Source organism: Benincasa hispida, chromosome 2 (genome assembly GCF_027475165.1).
Source record: "Benincasa hispida cultivar pf3 chromosome 2, pf3_genome.v1.1, whole genome shotgun sequence".
In the NCBI taxonomy this organism is placed as follows: domain Eukaryota; kingdom Viridiplantae; phylum Streptophyta; class Magnoliopsida; order Cucurbitales; family Cucurbitaceae; genus Benincasa; species Benincasa hispida.
Genome location: NC_143479.1, coordinates 3,828,205 through 3,854,734, shown reverse-complemented (window position 1 = coordinate 3,854,734; position 26,530 = coordinate 3,828,205). Strand labels below are relative to the sequence as shown.

At 35.3% G+C, this 26,530-nt stretch overlaps 1 protein-coding gene across 1 annotated transcript; it reads left to right on the top strand.

The window, feature by feature from the left end:
• Positions 1-19,710: 19,710 nt before the first annotated feature.
• Positions 19,711-26,362, top strand: LOC120071333 (transducin family protein / WD-40 repeat family protein). The gene is made up of 6 exons (XM_039023543.2): positions 19,711-20,298; positions 20,845-21,006; positions 21,988-22,174; positions 24,469-24,891; positions 25,178-25,585; positions 25,781-26,362. Exons 1-6 carry the CDS (start codon positions 19,901-19,903, stop codon positions 26,036-26,038), a joined length of 1,836 nt encoding a protein of 611 aa, XP_038879471.1. The 5' UTR covers positions 19,711-19,900; the 3' UTR covers positions 26,039-26,362.
• Positions 26,363-26,530: the final 168 nt, after the last annotated feature.

Here is a 26,530-nt window from a genome sequence, read left to right as displayed (position 1 = left end):
AACTAAATGGTTTATAGTAGATGGATAAGGCTGGGTACCTTATCTTGGTGACACTATGAGTACGACTCGCTTTGTAGGTATTACAATTGTTGTAAAGTGCTACAAATGATCTGATCCTGATCATTCATGTATTAGACATGTGAGCGGGGATATTCTATACAAAGGAGTTTGTATAAGACCAGACCACGAAATGTTTAGTCTCATTATATAACATCGTTCATAATAGAGACTTACATTTCACCAGGATGACCATAGGTAACATGACCTTAATCTTGAGTGAGTTGTGAACTCCTACCTATGAGGGCGGTCATTTGATTTGTATGGATGAGAGTGGTCAGATTACCTACTCAACAAGTGTACCATTTTGGAGATTTGTCTGATTGGGGAGCTGGGAACACAACTACACAAGATGGAATTCACTCATTCCCCAAATCAAGGGTAAGTAGATAAATTTCTCCCTTAAGGACTGATTCCGGATCTTGAACAATATGACATCACACCCTCTCCTGGCCCAAGAGGGGTTTAGTCATAATAGGACTATGATCTATTGTTCATTAGAGGGATCAGTGGTACTTAAGGAGTTAGATGTAACTACAGTGGCAAAACAGTAATGTGGTCTAGTTATACTTACGAGCAATTTGTGAAGGGTCGTCGTACTTTTGATTGGTTATATCCAATGGACATAAACATATATTTGTAGTACGAAGAGTGTAGCTATCGGTCTTTAGCGGAGTGCTCGACAGTTAACAGACGGTAAATAATGTAATTAAAGAGTTTAATTAATTATTCATATACGTTGGAGCTTTAAACTACAGGTCCATGAGGTCCCCTTGGTAGCTCAAAAGGATTTAGTTGAGAATCAGTTTTTGGATTAATTTGAATTGTTCAAATTAATAGGGGGATTTGATTATATATGATATAATTTAATTGTTTCAATTATATATGATATAATTGTCATAATGTATTGGATACATTATAGCTTAACGAAAGGAAATAAATATTTGAATGAGATTCAAATATATTTACTATGAATGGGATTCATAGTTGTTAAATTTAATATAAATATGATTTATATTAAATGCCATAAAATAGAAAAAAGAAATTATAGTTTATATTGTATGTGATACAATATTAAAATTATAGGTTATATTTGATATAACATATAATTTAATATGAATATAATATGATAAATTGGTTATCATATTTATTTATATTATATTATTATTATTTGGATAATATGGAAGGGAGTTACAACTCCCTTTCCCATCTTTCTTTCCACCAACTTTAGTGGGGGTGGTTATTCTTTATGGCAAGAAGAATAAAAGAAAATCGTTTTCTTCTTCTTCTATGTTGGTAAAAAACGATTGAGAATTACAAAAAAGTTCTGTGAGTTCTTGTGTGATAATTCTCAATCTTCTTCCTACACCTTAAGACTTTTCCCTCCTAACCAAAATAGTCAGAGCCCACCACTCCTAGGTTCTCACCTTGAGAATACCAAGGACTTCATTGTGGTTGTGTCCGAGTTTCTGTTCGAGGTTATTTTGAAGAAGTTCTTCAAAAAGGTTCGTTTCCGTTCGAGAGAGGATTTGTGAAGAAAAGGTTCTTCAAAGGTAATGTATCTTGAACTCTTTTCTTGTAAAAACATGTTGTAACTTAATTTTAAATGCATATCTTTTGTATGTTTACTGTAAATTTTGAATTCGATAATTAATGAAATTTGGTCGATCCGCTTCCGCTCAAGGTTCTCCTCACTAGAGTTCCTTCAATGCTTTTTTTATGTACAGTCTCCCACATGGCTAAGACCACGTGGCATTGAACATCAGAAACTACGTCGGCAGCGCAAAACTCAGATACTTCAGGAAAAGCCAAGGGTGCCATTTTTGGGAGCTTTTTGGCCATAAGAGGACGAGCTAGAGGCGAAATTATGCCAACAGAGGGCACGGGGCTGATAGTACAAACAAATGCAGGTTCACGGCCACTTGAACTCGCTAAGGCTTTTGAAGCTTCTCCGGATTGTAAGATTTTCTCTATTAGATGGACATTAAAGCAATCTGTTTCCTTAATTATGAGATTTGAAACCTCGACGTTCCCAACATCTACTATCTCTTTGGCATGATTGATGTCGTAAAAAATAGCATGAGCTTGATAAGACTGTTGGACGGGATTCCTTGCCGACATTTCAAAAGTACCAATTCTCTTAGCGGTTGAGTCAACATCAAAAGGCCCCCATTAAAGATTCTTCGCTTCGCGACACCACGAGTCTTTGAAAAGAGTTGTTCAGGGGTGACTAAAAAAAAAAAGAAAGGAAAAAAATGCGTAAACCATATAGTTAAAAAATGAGATGATAAGATTTTAGAAAAGGAAAGGGAAGGTCGATATACCAGTAGGTTAAGGATGTTAGAGAACACTGAATCGTTTTGATCCCTCTCAAAAAAGTTGTTATCCATCGCCTTATGTTTCTTGGAGGGTATTTTCCAATGACGGTTAGCAGTGCTACTATGACTATCGTCTTCGATTGGGTTTGAAGCATCTTTCTACAAGGTCGATGTTGTCTCTTCAATCAAACAAATTTGTTTGCCTCCTGGGGTGGCCCCTTTAACTTTGGGTAGTTTGGATGGTGCCGAAGGAGGAATGAAATTAGTCATTAAATGGTGTCGGTTTTCTTCAAAGTAATTTTCGTGCTTTGTCAGCCACCAATCTCTGAACTGTGGAGTAACATGGGTGTACGGGTCCAATGTAAGGGCCGACAGGAATATTGAGAAAATGTCTTACGTCTCATGCATACTCTCCAGTAATATAACACATTCTTCGATGTAAGGGTAGGTGGTATTCCCCCTATATCATTCGGAATGTCCTGGTAAAAGCTGAACTGTCGACCAAAGCGAGAGAGACTATATGATTCTATAGTCCAAACATTCCCATGTTGGGAAGATAAGTAACCTGATCATATGCTGGAGAAATAACTGGACTTTACGAATGAGAGGTCTCTGCCATCGGTTATGTGCCCGTGCCTACTTCTCTTCTGAATATTCACGTGCCATTGAATGCTGGCACCGCTATGGATCAATTCACGTGCCTCATACTCATCAAAGTAGATCAAGCTAGCTTCTTCAGAAAAGTTGGCCATCTTTGGACCCTGAACAGCTACAGGGGTGGGGTAATTTGTGTTAAAATAGTGGGCCAGCCAACCATGGACATAATGCATAGGGAAGTGAAAATCCATGTGTCCAATTCAGTTTGAAGCCTCTATTATCAGCCCTAGGCTGTGGTATATTGGCTAAGACTAGGACAATAAGACTATAGACAGTCTTATTAGCCACCAAGCTAGCCATTCTAAAAACTCCAGGGCAAAGGTAACTCCCTTTTACGGGAACACAAAAAGGCATAATCAATAAGATAGAAAGGCGACCAAATATGTTTTATCCTTCAAGTCGTCTCTTATCTCTAGTTTCGTGAATAACATATTTTCCCTGCTTAACCAATCTTGATATGCGATCTTTGTACCGTTAGGATTTTATGTAGACTGAGAGCAAGAGGCTTTATTTTGCTTCTTTGTGGTAGGCTTGTCATATCTCTGAGCCCCTAGGAACCAAAAAGAAATCCAGAAGCTGATGGACACTAGGGAATCATTCTTGGAAGGTGTCGTGCGATTTTCTCTCTATGAATACACTAATCGAATAATATGCCTGGAAAAGGTGTTCACAAGTTCTTGGCAGATATCTCTCTTTGTCATGATAGCCAGTTAATTCTTTAAAGGAAGGTATCACCTCCTCATAAAAGCTTCCTTTCATTTGAAGACCCCCAAACGACCAGAGGTCCCATAAAGAAATTGACACTTCACCTATCATGGTATGTAGAGTGTTGGTTAAAGGACACCAAGCTTTGCAAAAGGCTTAAACTACGTCACTATTACAATCGTACATGTATAGAGAAGTCGACACTGTGCCAAATAGACTGACATCGTAAAGGAACCACTCATTTCGACTGACTACAAATTCAAGCCACTCCCAGTAGTAGTTAGTAAAGTCGAATTCTCTAGGAACCTTCAATATGGAATTCCAGCGGATTTGACCCTGAATTATATGATGTTTGAGAGTTAGCATTTGCTCGAGATTAGGGGCCTTATCATGAATGGAAGATTGTAAAACCCATGTACGTTCTCCTCGTGTTAAAGGCATGTCCACTGATAATTTGGGAAGGATCATGTTGTCGTCTAAACTTGGCCAACGATTTGCAAATGGGCCAACTAATGACTTTGCCACAAGAAAGATAAGTCCATCCTTTATTGGCTGACCTCTATCTTCAAGAATCATGAGGTATCTCTCGCCAGACGAGATGTGTTCGGTGAAGTGGACCATCTTTTTGCAAAAAAAATACCACAATGGAATAAGTTTCGACAGCATGGTTCAAAAACATACAAAAAAATGGGGGAGATAAGAGTGATAGGGTTGTGGGACCTTTTTGAGGTCATCCCTATGTGGATCAAGTGGGGTTTGTTAGACCTTTCCCTGGTCATCCCCATGTTGATCGAGAAGAAATAAGGTAGACCTTTTCGGGGTCATCCCCATGTTGATTGAGATGTAACTGAAGGAACTCTTATTCAAAAGTACCTACGAGTGGAAGCGAATCTTTCCAATTTATTGTGACAGAGTTACTGCATATACATTCAAACATACTTTCATAATGTTAAAGGGAACAAGAAATCATACCAGATGAAGATTTCTTGAGTCTGAAACCCAACCGTCTACTATTTAATGCACTCATCTGTTATTTTAAATGAAAAGGCGCCTTCCCATTTCCTTTATAACCGTCCAATTAATGTGATCTTATCACATTCATAACTTATAAATTAATATCAAATATTAATTATAATATTTTTTTCTTTATAGATATAAATCATATTTATATCCAATTTCCTCCAAATTAATGTATCTTATACATAAAGTTAATTATATCATATTTAATTAACTTGTTCAATTATATCATATATAATCGAACTCCCTCTTGTCAATTTGAACATTTCAAATTGACCTAAAAACTGACTCTCAACTTGTATTCAAGCTACCAAGGGGATCTTATAGACCTATGGCTCGAAACTCCAACGGTACGTGAATAGTTGACTAAACTCTTTAGTCACGATATCTACCATCTGTTAACTTCCAGGCATTCCACTAAAGACCGACAATTGAACTCTTCTTGCCATAGATATATTTCTATGTCCATTGGATATAACCAATCATCAGTACAATGACCCGTCACAAATGCTCGTAATTACAGTAGGCCGATTTATCGTTTTGCTTCTGTAATTACATCTTCCTCCTTAAGTACCGCTGATCCCTCTAATGAACAATACAACATAGTCCTACTATATGTGAACACCTCTCGGGCCATGAGAAGGTGCATGGCACCACATCGTTCAAGCCCTAGAATCAGCCCTTAAGGGAGTTATCTATCTACTTACCCTGCCTCGGGGAAGGAGTGAATTCCATCTTGTGTAGCTGAGTTCTCAGCTCCCAAATCAGACGAATCCCCAAAATGGTAGGTTTGGGTTGGCGTTCAGGCCACTTGCACCCATGCAAATTAAAGAACCACCCTTAATGGCAGGAATTTCCAACTCACTTAGGATTGAGGCCATGTTACCTATGGTCATCCTAGTGAAGTGAAGTCTCAGTTATGAACGGTGTTATATAACGAGATGTTAACACTTCATGGTTAGGTCTTATACAAACTCTTTGTATAGGACGCCCCCGCTCGCATGTCCCCTACACGAATGATTAAGATCAGATCATCTGTGACAAGTCACAACTCTTGTGACCATTCCACAAAGCGGGCCGCATCCGTAGCGTTACCAGGATAAGGTTTCCCCTCCTATATCCATATACTACAGACCATTTTGTTATCACTCAAGACATGATCCACTTGTATGTCACTACATACATGCTTGAGTCACATACAGATAACCAGGGATTTTATGTTTATTGGTTTGTGGTAAAATCTAAATGTGCAAAGTCAAGTAGTGAAGTAAGTATCATTTATATTATACATCACAAGTGTCTGTACAAAGTTGTTTACAAACTACTGGACACGAGACTTTAGGGCACAAACCCCAACAGTAACAGGCAGACCTTTCAGGGTCATTCCCTGTATAGATCAAATGGGGATCGTTAGACCTTTTCAGGGTCATCCTCATGTTGATCGAGATGTAATAGGGTAGGTTTTTTCGGGGCATCCTTGTGCAAATCAAATAGGGATTGTTAGACATTTCCAGGGTCAACCCTATGTTGATCAAAATGTAATAGGATAGACCTTTCTGGGGGTCATCCCTACGTGGATCAAATAGGGATTGTTAAACCTTTCCAGGGTCATCTTCATGTTGATCGAGATGTAGTGGGGTAGATCTTTCTGGGGTCATACTTATATGGATTAAATAGGGATCGTTAGACCTTTCGGAGGTCATCTCCATGTTGAGTGAGATATAATAGGGTAGACCTTTCTGGGGTCATCGCTACGTAGATCAAACGAGGATTGTTAGACCTTTCCGAGGTTATCGCCATGTTGATCGGGAGGTGGAGATACAATAGGGTAGACCTTTCCGGGTTCATCCCTATATGTGTCAAGGAGGCCATTGTTGCAAGCAAAAAAAATTTGATGAATTGGCAAAAAGAGAAAGATTACTCCCTCGATTGAGTAGTTGTAGCTCTAGTAGGAAAAAAAAGAAAAAAGAACCGTGAAAAAAGAGGAGAATACAAATAAAAAAAAAAAGAGACAAGAAATTTGAAAAAAATACAAAAAAAAGAAAAGAAAAGAAAAAAAAAAGAAATAAAGAAAAAGGGATGAAAAAAATGGGGAAAACAAAAAAATAAAAAAAGGGAAAAGAAAAAAAGAGGAAATTAAAAAAAATTAAAAAGAAGACAGGAACAAAAAAAGAGAAAGAAAAAAATTAAATTAAGAAAAAGAAATGAAAATGAAAATAGAAAAAAAGAAAAAAATTAAAAATAAAACAGAAAAAAGGGAAAAGAAAAGGAAAGGTCGGAAGGGGAGAGGAAACCCTCGAGTCGCCTCCCCCTGAACGACGATGGAGTGGTGAGCAGCGACCATGAGTGACGGTTTGGTGGCCATGAATGGAAGACCTACGAACGACAGATCGACGAGTCGAGTAGTTGAATATATATATATATATATAAGAGAAAGAGAAAAAGGAGAAAGTTTTCTTTACCTTCCAGATTGATTGAGATGGGATTGTAGGGGATTCAAGGTGTTGTTTATAGGGACTTTACTAAATCTAGAAGCAAATTAGGAAATCCAAAATTTGGTTGGGATTTACTTTTAGGCCCTAGTTGATTTGATTTTCATTTGATTCGAGCCCTAATTTTGTTTTGTTTTGTTTTTTTTTTTTAAATTTTTGATCAAAAATTTTTTGGGCCATATTCCAATTTTAAATTCTTAAGTTTTTATCTCCAAGTCAAATTAAATTGGGGATAAAACTTGAAAATTCTCTTAAATTAAAAAAATTCGGCCATATTCCGAATTTCATTTTTTCTTTTCAAATTCTCAAGTTTTTATCTTCAAGTCAAATTAAATTGGGGATAAAGAATTCGACCATATTCCGAATTTCATTTTTTTTTTTTTTCAAATTCTTAAGTTTTTATCTCCAAGTCAAATTAAATTGGGGATAATACTTGAAATTCTCTTAAATTAAAAATTTGGCCATATTTGAAATTCAAATTCTTAAGTTGGAATCTCCAAATCAAATTAAACTGGGGATAAACCTTAAATTTTCTTTCCAAAATTAGAGTTTGGCTATACTCTATCACAAATTTTAATTAAACTTATGTCCTAAATTCATGGTTTGATTAAATTGGGAATATCAGAGTTAAGAATAAGTTACTTATACTCCGATCCCAAACTTCATATTTTTCGAGATTCACTTCGTAAGTGTGCATAAATCTCGAAAATGGGCATATGTTGAAGGGTAAATTTTTTGCCAATCACAAGTTACCACATTATTTCCTAAATTAACGACAAAATTTCAAAACATTAAATGTGTGACCAATTGAGAGTTGACGTGTGTCCCAAGCTGAAATTGAAGACATAAATTGGCAAGTTCCAATGATATCACGTGTTTTCATCATGATCTTTGGATTGAATAAAATTAATTTAATCTAATTTGATATTATTATTTGGGCTAAAGTCCAAAAGGGTAGACCCATGGACCAATAAAAAAATATTAATAAGAAGTAAAAGAACGACTATCATCATCAACAAAATGAGAGATCCAATGAGAAAAATTTGCTAGCCAACAAGCATGCATGTCTTAATTGAAATAAATCGAACATGAGGATGTCCATGAGCAGCGGAAAGATCTTTCCAAAATTACAATCATGTATGAACTTAACAAATTACAGTCCTAAAACGAAACAAATGGTTATGCATTCATTACAGAAATTACAGCATGAAACTACAAATGGTCAAGAAGAGAAATCTCTACACACATTTGTATACTCGTCGCCACGTTCCTTGATCACAAACGTTCGAACACAGCAACCTCGAATACTCAAACAACACGACTGCTCCACTGCACGAACACCTCGCACTCGAACTCAACGATCGCCTCGATCACGAACACCCTAACAGCATGAACAGCCTCCACAGAACCTCGACGACGTCGAGTTGAGTATGACACCACCAAGAAGGCTACCTTGGTATTCTCAGTATGAGAATCCAGAGGATGGGCTCTGTGTGGACTTGGTTTGAGGCAGAAGATGAAGGATTCAACAATCGTGTAAATGATTGAGCAAGTGGGAGATGGCTGAAACCTATCGTATAGGTCGATGCCCAATCATTTAGTAAAAGGTAAGCAATCGTCTAGCAAAAGCTAAGTAATCGTTTATCTCATCGCTTAACTGCGTGTCTGTCGCCTACAAATACTACACAATCGTTTAGCTTTTGTCAAGTTTTCGCTTAGTAAATCATATTTACTTGACAACTTCCGTGAGATTCTTTTTCCAAGAGAGAAAACTCAAAATCAATTTTGACAAAAACTAAAATTACGAAAACAATTTTCTTTTTTATCTCACGATTACCGTGAACCACCAATAACCTTCTACTTAATTGGTTATTTGAGAAAAAGATTTAATTATCCAATAATCAATATTATTATAAATATAAATGATAACCAACTTATCATACTATATTTATAACCTATAGTTTTAATATTTCATCTCATAAAACATATAAACCATAACTCTTTTTCGTACTTAATGTAAATCTCATTTACATTAATCCTCCACTAGATGTATCTCATACATCATATCGATCATATCATATATAATCGAATTATCTCTTATCAATTTCAACATTTCAAATCGACACCAATAACTGATCCTCAACTGAATCCATTGAGCTACCAAGGGGACCTTATGGACCTGTAGCTCGAAGCTCCAACGGTACGTGAATAACCGACTAAATTCTTTAGTCACGGGATCCACCATCCGTTAACTACTAGGAATTCCACTAAAGATTGACAACTGTACTCTTCTTACCACAGATATATTATGTGTCCATCTTAATCAATAAGAAGTGCGACAACCCTTCACAGATCGCTCGTAAGTATAGTTGGGCCAATAACCGTTATGTCCCTGTAGTTATATCTAACTCCTTAAGTACCATTGATCCCTCTAATGAACATAAGTCATAGCCCTACTATGATTGAGTCCTCTCTTCCAAAGAGAAGCTGTGGCCACTATGTTCAAGTCCCAGAATCAACCCTCAGGGGAGCAATCTCTCTACTTATCCCTGCTTCGGGAAAGGAGTGAAGTCCATCTTGTGGAGTTCTCAGCCCCCAGATCAGACAAGTCCCCATAAAGGTAGGCATGTTGAGTTGACAATCTGGCCACTCTTACCCATACTAATCAAAGGACTGCCCTCAAAGGCAGGAGTTCCCAAAACACTCAGGATTGAGGTCGTGTCACCTATGGTCGTTTAGGTGAGATGTAAGCTTCTAGTATCAATGGCGTTATATTTACAGAGTCTAATCATCTCGTGGTTTGGTCTTGTACAAACTCTTTGTATAGGACACCTTCGCTCGCACGTCTCCACATGAATGGTCAGGATCTAGAATCTGTAATAGTTTACAACACTTACAAACCTCTACAAAGCGGGTCGAATCCATAGTGTTACGAGGATCAGGTATCCCACCTTAATCCTTATACTACAGACCTATTTAGGTTATCACTTAAGGCATGATCCACTTGTATATCACATATACATGCTTGAGTTCACATAAGATAACCAATGAGCTTTGTTTATTGAATATGAGTAAATGCTAGATTGAAATAACAATTATTTTATTCATCAAACAATGTGCATCATTACAAACAACGAGACTCCGGGAGAATTAGGACACCAATCCCAACATTAATCACATCCAACAAACTATACCATCGAAAACAACATTTTGTGATCAATTAATGTGACGGAAACATTGCACATAAAGATGTCTAATTTGATGACCGAGTTCCATGAAATTTATGAAACTAATAAATTAATTCACATACTAAACTAGTAAATATGCCTATTTCTCTCAAACCTCTATAAAAAGAGAGAAAAAAAAAAAGGTAATGCAACCAGTTAACAGTCAACTTGAGCATAAATAATTGAAGTATATGTTATTGACCGAAAGTGTGATGGGTGTGCATGTGCATTAATGAGCACGACATCTAATTTAACTTCTATAGCATTACTAAAAAATCACAAAACATATAGAAGAACACTTATTTTATCATAAGGAAAAATAAGAAAGGTAGACTGTCAAACTAAGAAGTAAGACAATTTGAATGCCTAAGCACTATTCACAAGCCCATTCACTTCAAAGAAAAAACACTCTACAAGTTTGATACCAATCAACTTTGAATGTTTTTAGCAGGCAAATCTAAAAGCAAGAATTTGTAAAAGATAAGAAAAAGTCTCAAATATGAGATTTCAATTTTCATTCATAAAATTTTGGTTCTGAATTACAAATGAAGGATAGAAGGCTTTATATAGCCTTGTAGAGATTCTAATCTATTTAATACAAATAAACAAAAGTCAAAATAAAGCATTAAATTCCTTCCCATCCTTCATCTTTCAACTACCATCTTTAATGTTGCATCATTAATGACAACCTCCATTGACTAGTCATAAAATTTAACACTTAAAAGCTAGAAAATGATTAAAGATAACAAACAACTCTAAAATTAAAATGCTGAAAATTAATTAAAAATAATAATAAGATTTACTAATGCAACTCATAGGTCACGATCCATATCATTTTATCCCCACAAAAGTTAATTTAGTTAGGAAAGGGATCCAAACTGATCTTTTGTGTGCCCTATACAAGAATAACATCGAAACTTCCACTCATATTAAGTGGAATTGTTAGGTTATGTAGAACATCTGGCATCCTTTTTCTCAAAATTAATGTGGTTATACTATATGATGTCTAGATAAGGTGAGATAATTTAAACTATTGGCGTTGGATCATTGAGCAGGGTTCTTCGCTGCAAATTGAGAAGATCGTGATCATTGCGTGGCAGATTTAGAAGACCATAAATAAATTTTTATTTCAAAGAGTTCCAAACGATTATGATATTATCAGTACTTTGATTAAACAAGTTTTAATTCACCAATTAACCCAAAAGCTTAAGCTAGTGGGTGAAGGTAAATTTTATTATATATCATCTAACACTCCCCCTCACTTGTGGGCTTGAAATATGAAAAAGGCCCAACAAGTGGAAATGAATATTAATTGGAGAGAAAAATAGTGGTTTGAACACTTTGAACATATGACATCCTCAACCAACATACTCTGATACCATCTTCAATCATCATTTGACCCAAAAGCTTAATCTGATGAGTGAAGGAAAAGAAGACAAATTAAATATAATATCTAATAGTTCCCATCACTTGTGGACTTGAAATATGAAAAAAAACCCCAATAAGTAACATTGAATATTAATTGAGGAAGAAATAACAATGCAAGGGCTTGAACACAGAACCTTCCTGGACCACTTGCTCCGATACCATCTTAAATCACCGATTGACCCAAAAGCTTAAACAAATGAGTGAAGGTAAATTTACTTAGATTTTCTAACAACAAGTAAACCAGTGACATGCACCTCTTTGATGGAAACTGAACATCGATATTGCTTGGGATCCCATTTGTCAATCTGGGGGTGTGGGTGTTGGATTTGGTGTCATAATCTTATATATCTTCTAGTTTGTAAAAAACAAATTATATTTAATAAAATAAGAGGTATTTTATCAACATTTAGACTGTATTAGTTTAATCCAATAAACTAAGATTCATGGTTATTTTATGTAACTTAAAACATGTACGTGGTTGATATACAAGTGAATCATGTTTAAGTAATAACTTAAATGGTCTGTAGTAGATGGATAAGGCTAGATACCTTATCCTGGTGACACTACGGATACGATCCGCTTTGTGGTTGTTACAATTGTTGTAAAATACTACAAATGATATGATCGTGATAACTTATGTGGAGACATATGAGCGGTGGTATTCTATACAAAGAGTTTATAAAAGACTAGACTACAAAATGAATAGTCTCTCTATATAACACCATTGCTAGAAGAGACTTACATTTCACTAGGATGACCATAGGTGACTTGATCTTAATCCTGAATGAGTTGTGAACTCTTGTTTATGTGAGCAATCCTTTGATCTTTATGGGTGAGAGTGGCTATGTTAGTCGACTCAACAAGCATACCATTTTGGGGATTTGTCCGAGTAGGAAGCTAGGAATACAACTACACAAGATGAAATTCACTCCTTCCCTACCTTAAGAAAAGTAGATAAATTGTTCATTTAACAGCTGATTTCGGGTCTTAAACGGTCTAAACCTCTCACTGGTTCGAGAGGTGTTGGTTTATAGTTGGGCTATAAATTGTTTGTTCATTAGAGGAATTAGTGGTACTTAAGGAGTTAGATGTAACTATAGGGGTAAAACGGTAATTTGACCCAACTGTAGTTATGAACGATTTGTGAAGAGTCGACTCACTGTTGATTGGTTATATCTATAGACACAGAAATATATCTACAGTGCGAAGAGGATAGTTATCAGTCTTTAGTAGAGTGACCGGTAGTTAATGAATATTGATTAATTTAATTAAAGAGTTTAACTAATCTCATATCATTGGAACTTCTAATCTGTAGGTCCATATGGTCTCCTTGTTAGCTTGATAAGGATAGTAATGAGAAATAATTTGAATTGTTAAATTATCTGAAAGGAATTTTATATTAATATGATTAATATATAATGTATTATTATACATTATAAAATATAGTTAATTATAGATATGATATATAATCCAAACTATATAAAAACCCCTAACCTACTCTCTCAAGAAAAAAAAAAACCCCTAACCTCCACTCTAAAAGCCTCTCTACTCTCTCAAGAAAATTCTCTCAACCTCATTCTCTTCCAAGATGTTAGAGCCCATATATCTAGCTCCTTGGAGTCCTAGAGAATAATAAGAAAACTCTTACTGTGGTGTCTTCGTTCGTAGAGAGGTGTTCGTGATAAAATGAGAGGAAAAACGTGAAGAAAGGGAATCAACAAAGGTGAGATCTCTTTTTCCCTTTCTTCCTCATTAGTAGCATGCTTATGTTTTAAATGTTTATCCTAATTTTGTGTGAATAGTTAACTGTTTTTGTTTGCTATAAAATCAATTTTCAAATTGCACGACGATCACATGCATCTACGGGAATCTGATTCCCTTCAATTGGTATTAGAGCCAATTCTTACAATTTTGATTTTTCGATTTTTAGAAACAAAAAATAGAGAACTAGTATGTGCTTTTGTATACTATTTTCATAAGATGAGTTTTCATTTGGGTATTTTTGGCTTAATGGATGTTTTCGGTATTTGGCATATAGACTCGTTCTGCTTGATTTGATTAGGTAAGGGCCCATTATTTTTGGTACTTTTACTGTAAATCGAGTCTATAAGTATGTATCGTTTATGACAAAAAGTTGTTGTGAAAAAAACCCGGGAAAACAAAGGCAAAACAAGAAAAAATGGAAAGCAACAATGTAGTGCAATTTGGTTTTTTAGGGACAACTTTTACAAATTTGTCGATAGCCGGAGTACTAATCATTGGATCGTGCTGAAATTTGGTCAGTATGTTCAACACCTAGGGTCTCGTTTTGAACAGTTGGATCGTCATTTTGAGCTCTGGTTTATCTGCCGTCATTGCCGAATAGAAGCAGTTTGTTTTTGTTTTTTCTGTTTTCTTTTAAAATTTTCTAAAATCTAGAGTTTTATATTTTATTTGTTTATAATTAAATTAGTTTAATTTGATTATATTAATTTAATCATTTTATTAGGGTGCCAAATATCAGTCTATTAATACCTTTGTTATAATTGAATGTGCATGAGATGTATGTTTAAATTATATGATTTATATGTTGAATATACTACAAGAAATTTATCATAAAAAAAACCTTGTATCTTAGTTTATTGGATTGAATTCAGTTTAATGTTAATAAAATACCTCTTATTTTATTAAAAATATAATTTGTTTTTACAAACTACAAGATATATGAGATTTAGGACACCAAATATAAGATCACTGACTCTTGTTCTTCCTTCAGTTTTCTCTTTTTCTCATAAATTTAATCCTTCTTCGAACACATTTAATGGGTTGATTATTTTTAAACTTATTAGTTAAAAAATGATGATGAACAACTAATGTTCTGTTTCTGTTTTTAAATCCTAAAAAGTAGGGGAACATATTTGCATATCAAAGATTTTTTGGCTAAAATTCAAAATAAAATATTATTTTAAAACAATTTGGTAAATATTTAATTAATTTATGAAAAAAATAAACATCTCTATATATTATATCCAAAGATTTTTGTTCAACACTTTTTTCTTACCTTTAATGGTGGAGATAATATATAGAACAAATTAGAGTGCATGGATGAAAAGAAAGATTGTAGAAAGGTTTTGGTTTCCCTACTTGGTGAAAAATCCTATGGTACTGTCGATTTTCTTCTCCCATGATAGAGATTGGTTGGACTCGTCCTTCCACATGCAAAAAGATCAGTTTCGAAGTCCTTTGCAATAGGACCAGTTTTGATGTCCCTCAAATGGATAAACGAGGGTTAGAGAAGAATATACATGAGAAGGTGAAAGTTTTGTCCACGATTTATAGCTACCTGCCTTGGGATAACCTATTCATTAGTGTTGTCGTAATGGAAGGGATTCTTCTCACGATTGGCAGAGAGATTTTGTGGTGTGTCGCATGAGTAGAGATGTTTTGTGGTTAGTCGCTCGAGCAAAGAGTGATTTTGTTCTTCACGCTTCCAGTGTGTCTTGATTTTGTTGAGAAAAGTTGAAAATTTCTAATTTCTTTTGTTGTGGGATTAGAGTTATTTGTGTTTTTGGGATATTTTTTTTATATTTTGAATGCATGCCTTGGTTTATGTAACAATCATATCAGGTAGATGTAGATTTGAGGTTTGATAGGCTATATTGTTTACCATGTAATTGTTTTAGCTATAATGTATTTGTTGTTTTTTTAACGGTTTAGGATCCAACATCAATATGTCATTGGGTATTTTATTTTAAGTGAGAGTTGTTAGAACAGACGCTATGAAGAGTTGTTGTGTTGTAGAGGAACCACCGCTCCGAATGCAATTACGGTGCGATCTCAGTGCTAATCGCTATGCCCATTGCTCCCTCTAAATTTAGGCGTGTGCTCATCGGAAAATGGACTAGAATAAGAGAAAAGTTTGCTCAAAACAGAATAGGAATGAGAAAATAGTATGAATGTACAGATCTATGTCTACCCATATCTGATGAACCTGCTAAGAAGAAGAAGAATGGAAACAGAACGGTTAGGGTTTGGAGAAGAGGAAGCGTTCACAAACATAAACGGGCAAAAATAATAAAATGTCTATAAACGGGGGCAAAATAATAAAACATTTATTTTTTTTAATAAATTGGTTTAAAAAAATTAAATAGATAAGTAATAAAAATTTAGTTCTTCTTCATGCAAACGCGGTTACCCGAACCCGCTCATGCGTTCGACCAAACAACAGCGGCGGCATGCGTGTGTGGTGAAAGAGTTATACTTCCTCCACCAACACACTTTGGACTCACATCTAGCATGCATGGGTATTTGTACCCTTCAAGCAATGCTAAAAATTTTCCAATGTGGGACAAAACTCTTCCACTCCCTTAACTTTTGCTATGGGTATAAGTCTAAAAGTCATTTCCAACAAGAGTAGTTTTGACAATTTCACATTATTATTTTTTATTATTTAATTCGATTTTGACATTATTTTACTATTTTTTCGGATGAAGACTTAAATTTTACCATTTTGTCTATAGTTTAGCGGATTATAATCCTAACAACTATAATTCCATTAAAAAAACATTGGAACATTATTTGAATTAGTTGAATTGGTGACGAGATGTTAATTATTGTGAAAATTCTCTATTTCTTCTCGCCTGAACAAACCAGTGAAAAGCTTCCTATGAACTTGTGGTTCTAAAAATGAACCACATCACTTTTCCATTATTAAGGTCTAAAATATTTATTCTTTTAAAATGTAGAATAAAAAAACGGATCGACAGTTTTATTGCATAAATAGAGAAGAATATAAGATAGTAAAAGGTTTTGTGTGTTGATTTGTGAATTATAAATGTTAGTTTGTAGTTTACTTCTTACTATGAAAATAAAATAACAAGTATGTAGTTCTTTTATTTTTTTATTTTTATTTTTATTTCTTTTTTAGAATTACAAAAAATATTAATAAGAAGTAAAAGAAGGGCTATCATCATCAACAAATTGAGAAATCCAATGAGGGAAATTCGCTAGGCAACAAGCATAACATGCCTTAGGGTATGTTTGGAAAACATTTTCAAGTGTTTAATTTAAAAAATAAGTCGTTTTTGAAAAAAATTGAAGTGTTTGACAACTACTATTTTTGAAATATATTTTAAATAGTTTTGGTCAAAAGTATTTAAATAAATATGAGTTATTTGAAAATTACCTTTTTTTTAAGTCAAACCAAAAGGAACTTTGGTCACACCCAACAATCGACAACAACATTTTGTGATCAATTAATGAGACAGAAACATTGCACGTAAAAGTGCCTAATTTGATGATTGAATTCCATGAAATTTATGAAACTAATAAATAATTCACATGCTAAAATAGTAAATATACCCAATTCTCAGAAATTTTGGACCAATAACAAATTGTCACATCATTCCTAATGAAATTCCAAATCATCAAATTTGGGACCAATTAGAAGTTGACATGTGTCTCAAATTGAAGTTGAAGACAAATTTCGATGATGCCACGTGGCTTCATCATGATTGTTGAATATTAATTTGACCCAATTTGATATTATTATTTGGGTTAAAATCCTACTAAGCCAAAAAAATAGGTTGAATTTGACCAAAATGTTAAATCAAACCCAAGTCCAACTAATCGGGCCCAAAAGCCAGACCCATGGATCAACCAAGCCCAAGTCCAACTAATCAGGCCTAAGGATCAAACCCATGAACCAACCAAGCCCAAGTCTAACTAATCAAGCCCAAGGACTAGACCCATAGACCAACCAAACCCAAGTCCACGAGGCCCACCAAAGAACTCTATAAATAGAGGAGCTCTCCTTACTTGTGGAGTTCAGCAAAGGCTCCCAGACTCCTGAAGTTGACCACAATTGAAGTCCTTCGGAGATACAAGCATTATTACAAGACTTCAACTCCAAGAACATCATCAAGTACTAGAGATCGAACCACATTGCATCAAATCAACATCAACATGAATACCAACTCAAGTTCAACTCCACGAAACAAGTTTCTCTGGAAGTCTTGAGTGAACACTAATCGTCCAAGAAGATCAACAAGCCTAAAGGCTGATCATGCAAGAAGATTGACAATCCCAAAAGTCAATCATACAAGAAGATCAACAAGCCCAATTGTCGATCGTCCAAGAAGATCAATAAGCCCAAAGGCCGATTTTCTAAGAAGATCATCAAGCCCAAAAACCGATCATCCAAGAAGATCAATAAGCCCAAAGACCGATCATCCAAGAAGATCAGCCGAGCATCCAAAAAGATCATCAAGCCGAAAGGCTGATCATCCTAGAAGATTAATAAGCCTAAAGGCTCATCCAAGAAGATAAACCAACTTAAAGATTAAAGTTTATTTTAAACGCATAAAAAAATTATATATTAGAGATTGTACTTGTTATACTGAAATTGATACAAATACAAAGTTCAAATTTTACGAAACATGTTTCTCTGAAAACCTCATGCGAAGACTCTCAAACCTCTATAAAAAGAGGGGAAAGAAAAAAACATTAGGCAACGCAACAGTTAACAGTCAAACTTGAGCATAAATCAACTAATTGAAATATATGTTATTGACCGAAAGTGTGATGTATGTGCATGTGCGTTAATAAACATGACATCTAATTGTGATGTATGTGCATGTGCGTTAATAAGTATGACATCTAATTTAACTTCTATAGTATCACTAAAAAATTATAAAACACATAGAAAAACATTTATTTTATCCCTACGAAAGCTAATTTGGCTAGGAAAAGAATCCAAATTGATCTTTTATGTGTACTATACAAGAATAACACCAAGACCTCCACTCATATTATGTGGAAATGTTAGGTTGCATATGGCGTCCTTTTCTCATAACTAATGAGGTTATACTATACAATGTGAGAAAATTTAAACCATTGGCATTGGGTCATTGAGCAAGTTTCTCTGTTGAAAATTGAGAAGATCGTGATCATTGCATTACAGATTTGGAAGACCATAAATAAATTATTGTTGCAAAGAGTTCCAACCGACCATGATATTATCAATGCTTTGATTTAACAAGTAAATCAATAACATGCACCTCTTTGATGGAAACCGAACATTGATATTACTTGAGACCTCATTGGTTAGTCTGGGGATGTGGATTGGGTGTTTCAAGATCATCTAAGTCGTGTTCGTTTGACTGGTATAAAATTCATTTAACCCTAAGGTTTTTGAGGCTATGATGATTTGCAAGGGACTAAAAAGCATTTTCTCCACTAATGTGCATCATATTGGGGTAGAGTCTGCTTGTCTAGGAGCGATTCACCTTTTCAATGGTTTTTCATTGGATTTTTGGGATTTTTTTTTTTTTTTTTATTGAAGAAGCTCAATCTATGGTGACCGAGTTGAGTGTTGTTTATTTCTCTCATGTGAGATGGGATCACAATTTCTTAGCGTACTCACTTCCTTAGAAGATGTTGATTGAACACATGTCATCTTTTTTGCTTCCTCTGTACTGCTGAATAGTTTGTTTGTCTAAAGATATTGTTTTGTAATTTATTTGCTCATTATTAACAACAATAATAACAGTAGTCATTATTATTATTTAATGGCACGTCAACCTTTTTTCTCACAAATTTTAGCCTTTTTTTCATTGAATGATCTAGTTGATAATCTTAATACATGAAGCTGAAATTAGAATTTTTAAAGGACCATTAGAACAATTACCTTAATGTATAAGATCAAAGGGCCAAGTAATTTATCTCACACACAAATCATCCACTCAAATATCACTAATCTGCCACGTTTCAGCAATCAAACGCCGCCACGTATTTTTAAACAAATTAAAAGGGGAAAAAAAAAACGCGGCGACTCCGTCGCCTTTACCGGCAATTGTGTAAGAAGCGCCACTTTCATCACCGTTATTGTCGTCTTCGTGCGCTTCACGGTCACAGTTCCAAATGCAAACACCTTCAAATTGACTCTCCTTTTCGCCATTTTCATTCCTTCTTCTTCTTCTTCTTCTTCTTCTTCTTCTTCTTCTTCTTCTTCTCTCCGACCATGGCGACGCCGGAGCTTTCTGAAACCTACGCCTGTGTCCCATCTACCGAGCGAGGCCGAGGAATTTTGATCTCCGGACATCCCAAAACTAACACCGTTCTCTACACCAATGGCCGATCCGTCATGATGCTCAATCTCGATAACCCACTCGAGGTCTCTGTCTATGCCGAGCACGGTTATCCGGCTACGGTTGCCAGGTACTCGCCGAATGGCGAATGGATCGCGTCTGCTGATGTGTCTGGGACTGTGAGGATTTGGGGTACTCATAGTGGCTTCGTGCTCAAGAAGGAGTTTAAGGTTTTGTCTGGGCGGATCGATGATTTGCAATGGTCTCCTGATGGAATGAGGATTGTGGCTTGTGGGGAGGGGAAGGGGAAATCGTTCGTGCGTGCTTTTATGTAAGTTTGTTGCCTTTTTCGTATTTTGTTTCTGGCTGGTTGATGTGAGAGTGTAGGAATCTAATAATTGATGGAAACAATTGAATCCTGGGGTGTTTATGCGTTGACAAGTGATGAGTGTCTTGTGAATCATGTAGTTCTATTCCTTAAGTTAGGGGATGGGAAATGGAGTGGAGTGGGCCTTGTTTTTCAAAATTTCTTTTGGAAAACTAGGATGCAAACTTTATTCTTGCTTCAGATGCCTTTCTGCTATTCAGATTTCAGTTTTTGTTATTCACTGAAATGAATTGTTATACGTATTCTCTTTATGTTCTCCAAGAATTGGACGGTTCCCATGAATTTGGAGTCTTCTTATTCATCAGTCTCCCAAATTTTCTTATGAATATTGGTACATGTCTGATATGTCTTCTTCTTTCATCGGTCCATGTAATGAATGCCTGATCTCGTGTTAAATTTCATCTATAGTAGAAAATGAAGACCTTATGAGGAATTGAAAGTGGTCTTAATTTCCTTCTTGGCTAACCTACTATCATTTGATATGATTAGGTGGGATTCAGGTACAAATGTTGGCGAGTTTGATGGTCATTCTAGGCGGGTTTTAAGTTGTGCATTTAAACCAACAAGACCTTTTCGCATTGCCACCTGTGGAGAGGATTTCCTAGTGAATTTTTATGAAGGACCGCCATTTAGATTTAAGCTATCTCTCAGGTTTGTTGATTGTTATTTCTTGCTAAATGCAGGCCATATGTACTTCCCTTCCATATTGATTGAAGACATTATAACGAACTCCAATTGCATTGAGCTTGAGCCTGTCACTTTCAGAATTTAGTGCTGACAATGGTCATCTGAAGCATGAAATTTTGTGTTGCTAGTTTCCAGAGTTGTGCTTTTGGCTTGTAGTCTTGAGATATATGCTTCTTCGTTTTCTTCCTTGTGGTTATGTAATACTGAAATATTTTAGGTCGAGTTAAAACTATGAGGAGCTAAAATAATGGATGCTGAAGCCAAAAAGTTGCATTAATGATACTTTTCCCGGCAGCCGAAGTGTGGATGACTGGATGTGGAGTTGATCAAGAAACAAAGAAGTTTCACCCAAGAAAAAAGAAAAATACTTGGGCGTATCCTAGACTACACCCATTTTTGTGCATTCCACCAAATTGCCCAAAATAGTTTGTCACATGTCAAACTCGTCTTATTTTTTAACATATTATTAGATTTTATTGTGTTAAATAATTTCTTACTTGGTTAGTTTACCTTCTCTTACAGCCACTTACTAAGCTATTTATACAACTTGGTGTCAATAAGATGGACAGAAAAGTTTTAAGTTTTCTTTCTGTGTGATAAGAATGGGATGAACAAAGATGGGTGCATCATTGCCCTTAAGTGTGAAGGATATGTCGTGACTTGTTTTTTATTTTTTATTATTATTATTCTTTTTGTGGAAACATGGCCTTTGAGTTTAGTTCAGAGCATTTTGACCAATCCTACAAGACATGCTCTCAACTATCTTCAGATCACCCTACTGACCAATACACATATTGTCTTTTTATTTTTAGATATTTTATGTTTACTTTGTAAGGTGATACGTTTATACTTTGTAAGATTTTATCATTGTAATTTCAAAATTCATGTCTCTTTTTAAATCCATTATTAAAGCCCTTAATGAAAACCTTTGGGGTATGTCTTCAGGGACCATTCAAATTTTGTCAACTGTCTAAGGTTCTCTCCGGACGGCAGCAAGTTCATTACTGTAGGCTCTGACAAGAAGGGAATAGTATATGATGCGAAGACTGGGGATAAGATGGGAGAACTCTCATCCGATGATGGGCATAAAGGCAGTATTTATGCTGTCAGCTGGAGTTCGGATGGAAAACAGGTTAGTGTAGATTTATGATTTCTGTTGACTGTATGATTATAATATAATATTGATAAATCCTCAAATTGTATGAAAGGCAGTTTCTAATCTTCATAGTATAGCGTTGGAAAAATTCTGGATTTTTCTTGAAATTTTAGTGAAGTCAATAAGTAAATTGAAAGTACTAGACTTCGAAATAGAATTTCACAATATCTGAATCTTTGTGTAATTGAAATAGTTGGATATAGGTATTTGATAGGGCCCAGGAATTAAAGTGTATATACGTAAGCATAAGAGAGGGGGAATTTCAGGAGGTAGTTAGTTGGTTAGTGGGTGGGCCTGGGAATATTGTTTGTTATGAGAGGCTACTGTTATAAATATTGAGTGAGTGAGTGAGGGGGGTTATCTTCTCCTCCAACTCAACGACTCTTACCTCCATTTTTCCCACCATTCCAGAAACAACCGCTTTGATACCAAAATTGGTAGGCTTTAGCCTTCAATTTTATTTATCAACAACGGAGAAGAATTCAAGAGCTTTCCAATCTCTCCCAAGTTTTCCAAAGAAAACAATTACAGAATATTCAGCCAAAAGATAACCCCCCTCACTCACTCACTCAATATTTATAACAGTAGCCTCACCCATAACAAACAATATTCCCGGGCCCACCTGCTAACCAACTAACTACCTCCTGAAATTCCCCCTCTCTTATGCTTACATATATACACTTTAATTCCTGGGGCCCTATCAGTATTTTATTCATTTTTCTACATAAATTTTCCTATCAGTTTTGACATTTGATATTTATTTCGGTTATGTATTTTCCTTTGGAACTTTAAGAATGCAAAAACTTTTAATGTTAGTATTGTCATTTTTTTGGGAATTAAGCATGCATCTTTGTCTCATACTTCAATGAACATGAATGAATGATTAATCTCTCTCTATACTTCCAAGCTTATTTTCTTGTTATTAGAGATATTATACCAGTGAAGATACTAATGCTTTAAGCTTTTCTTTTTGATTTTATCCCCCGTCTCTTTAGAAATTATGCCTTCTGTTTCTATTAGGAGGAGATTGGTTACCGAATTGTTATGTTGATTGTGCAATGGAAAGAAAACTTGTACTGCTTATGACATGGACATCCTTTTAATTTGAACTATTCTGTCGAAGTACATTCTTAAGGAGACCCCATTGTGAAGAAGAGCACACTTTACCAGATAATGTAGAGCAAACTCTTTACTAGATAACATAGAGCAAACTCTTTTATTGGCGAAGTGTTCCCACGTCACCATTTCTTGTGGATAATTAATTTGTCTACACTGAACTTCTCCGGGCTACCTCAAGATCTAAAACTACACTGATTTCTTATTTAAACTAGCTAATAAATCAGTCATATCTGATTAAATGATGCTTCCAATTGCATTAAGATAAGTATATTCTTTTTACATTTGAGAGTGACCATGTCAAACTTGTGTGTTTCTCAACTATTCTCATGGGACACTGGCATAACTTTACTACATATAGTTTCAAAAAACTTATGTTAAATTTTAGGTAGATAGGCACCATGTCATGAACATATTTCTTCTGAGCTCTTTAGGTAGGTATACATTGGCCCTTATTAACTACTATGCCAGCGTGTAGTGGTAATTTACCATTGAGTCTCATTCATTTTTGCATCAATGGCTATTAACTTTATCTATTTCAAGTAAGAGCTATTTGGATCTCGTTCTAAGCTTTATGTGAATTTCTCTCTCCAAATTACTTGTTTAATTGGGGACTTTTATTTTTTATCTTTTGCCCATTCTTTGTTCTAGTGCATGGTTCTCTTTAGATTGTACTCATCAGTTTTCAGACTTTTTACATTGTATCATTAAGTATTAGTCTCTTTATTTTATCAATGAAAAATTTGGTTTCCTTTTAATAAATAAATAAATAAATAAGAGCTATTTGAAAGGTAATGTAACCTGAATTAATGAGTTTCATTTTATTGGTTAAAATTAATCTATTCATGCAGATTTCTGTCTTATGTTATCCATAGTATGGTACTTGTTTGTGTAAATGGTAATATTTATATTTATAATTGAGGTAATAATTTGTTGGAAAATAAATTCTGCCTTTTACCATTGTCTGACATTTGCAATCGATAGAGACATTTTCTAAATGAGACTTCAGATTTGAGATTTCTCTCTTTGGTGTCAGTTATATTGTGGTACACAGGATATTATATTACGCTCTTTCTTTCTTCCTTGCTTTGTATTTCAGTCACTTATATTTTGTATAATATCTACTGATTTTCAGTTGTGATCATATATTTTAGGTGCTGACTGTCTCTGCCGACAAGACAGCAAAAGTCTGGGGGATAACTGACGATGGTAATGGGAAGTTAGAGAAAACCTTGACATCTCCTGGCACGGGTGGAGTTGATGATATGCTGGTTGGGTGTTTATGGCAGAATCAACATCTTGTCACAGTTTCCCTTGGTGGGACTATCAGTTTGTTTTCAGCTAGTGATCTTGATAAATCCCCTGCCATCTTATCTGGACATATGAAAAATGTCACTTCATTAGTTGTTCTGAAAAGTGACCCCAAAGTTATATTATCTACTAGCTACGATGGGTTGATTATTAAATGGATTCAAGGTATTGGATACAGTGGCAAGTTGCAAAGAAGAGAAAATTCTCAAATAAAATGTTTTGCAGCTCTTGAAGATGAACTTGTTACATCCGGTTTTGACAATAAGGTGATTACATTGAGTCGAGCAATACATATTAAGTCTGCCAATTTCCGTTTTTTCTTTCGTTCTTCCCATCTTAGAAATGGTAGAAAGTAGGGAATTATAAACGAAGGTGTTATAACTTCTGTCTTTTTGTTTCTTCCTTATTGAATGAAGGCCTGTAGTTCAATTAAAATTCTGGCTGTGTGGAACTTTTCTGGCACATGTTCAGAAAGTAAATTATTATGCAGTTTTTGAAATGCAACTCATTTAAATCCTTATTGTTCTTTTTTTATCTCTTTCAATTTTCCAGGTATGGAGAGTTTCTATCAAGGATGGTCAGTGTGGGGAGGCAGAAGCTATTGATGTTGGAAGTCAACCAAAGGACTTGACCCTCGCTGCTCTTTCTCCTGAACTTGCTTTAGTTTCAATTGATTCTGGAGTTGTCTTACTACGTGGCTCAAACATAGTGTCAACCATCAACCTTGGCTTTACCGTGACAGCATCTGTACTTGCTCCTGATGGAAGTGAGGCTATTATAGGTGGACAAGATGGTAAATTACATATTTATTCCATCAATGGCGACTCGCTCACCGAAGAAGCAACTCTTGAGAAACACAGAGGAGCTATTAGTGTGATACGCTACTCCCCAGATCTTTCGATGTTTGCATCAGGAGATCTCAACCGAGAAGCTATTGTCTGGGATCGTGCATCCAGAGAGGTAGCTTATCACCTTCCTAAAGTACTTTGCTTTAGACTTCTTTGCATGACTTGGCCAGGTTTCTGGATTTAAATTGTTTTATAGTTGACTGTTTGAAAGTCTGGGTAGTTGAATGGAAGACTAGATGCGGTGTGGTTTTTATTTATACCACTGTTTGTTTTCTTTGCAGGTTAACACTGTTTGTTTTCTTTGCAGGTTAAACTTAAGAATATGTTGTATCACACTGCTCGGATAAATTGTCTCGCTTGGTCTCCTGATAACACCAAGGTTGCAACTGGTTCATTAGATACATGTGTTATCATATATGAAATTGACAAGCCAGCATCCAACCGTCTAACAGTAAAGGGAGCTCATTTGGGTGGAGTGTACGGACTGGCCTTCACGAATGACTATAGTGTGGTGAGCTCTGGTGAGGATGCTTGTGTTCGTGTTTGGAAGTTGATTCCTCAGTGATATCAACTGGATAAAGGGAGAATTTGAATGTCAGAAGTTTGATGTTCAGGTGAATATTTTGAATGGCTGGGTTTTATTTTTGTGAGCTTAAATCTCATTTAGTGGACTAGAATGTTGAGTTTTAAGAGTCTGCTTCTCTTCTTTTGGTTATTGAGACACCATGCTGTTTTGATAGAATGGTGTGATGCTTTGAGCTTCGTTGCAGCTTGGAATTGGTTTTGCTTTCTCGTTGTTGGTGTTCAAAGTTGATTTTTTGTACAGTTCAATGATGAATGATTATGAAGTATGATGGATAATTTATTGGAAAGGTCTATTCCTGAAGAATTTGAATGAGCCACTGGTGATTGATAGAACTTTTTGTTTCTCAGTTGAAAGTTAGATTTTCATCGACCCACTCTAGGATTATTTCTTATACCATTATCTTCTTGTTGCTATTACTGATGTTATGTAATTTCAAGTCTTATGAAATTTCGGAAGGTGGTAACTTGCCAT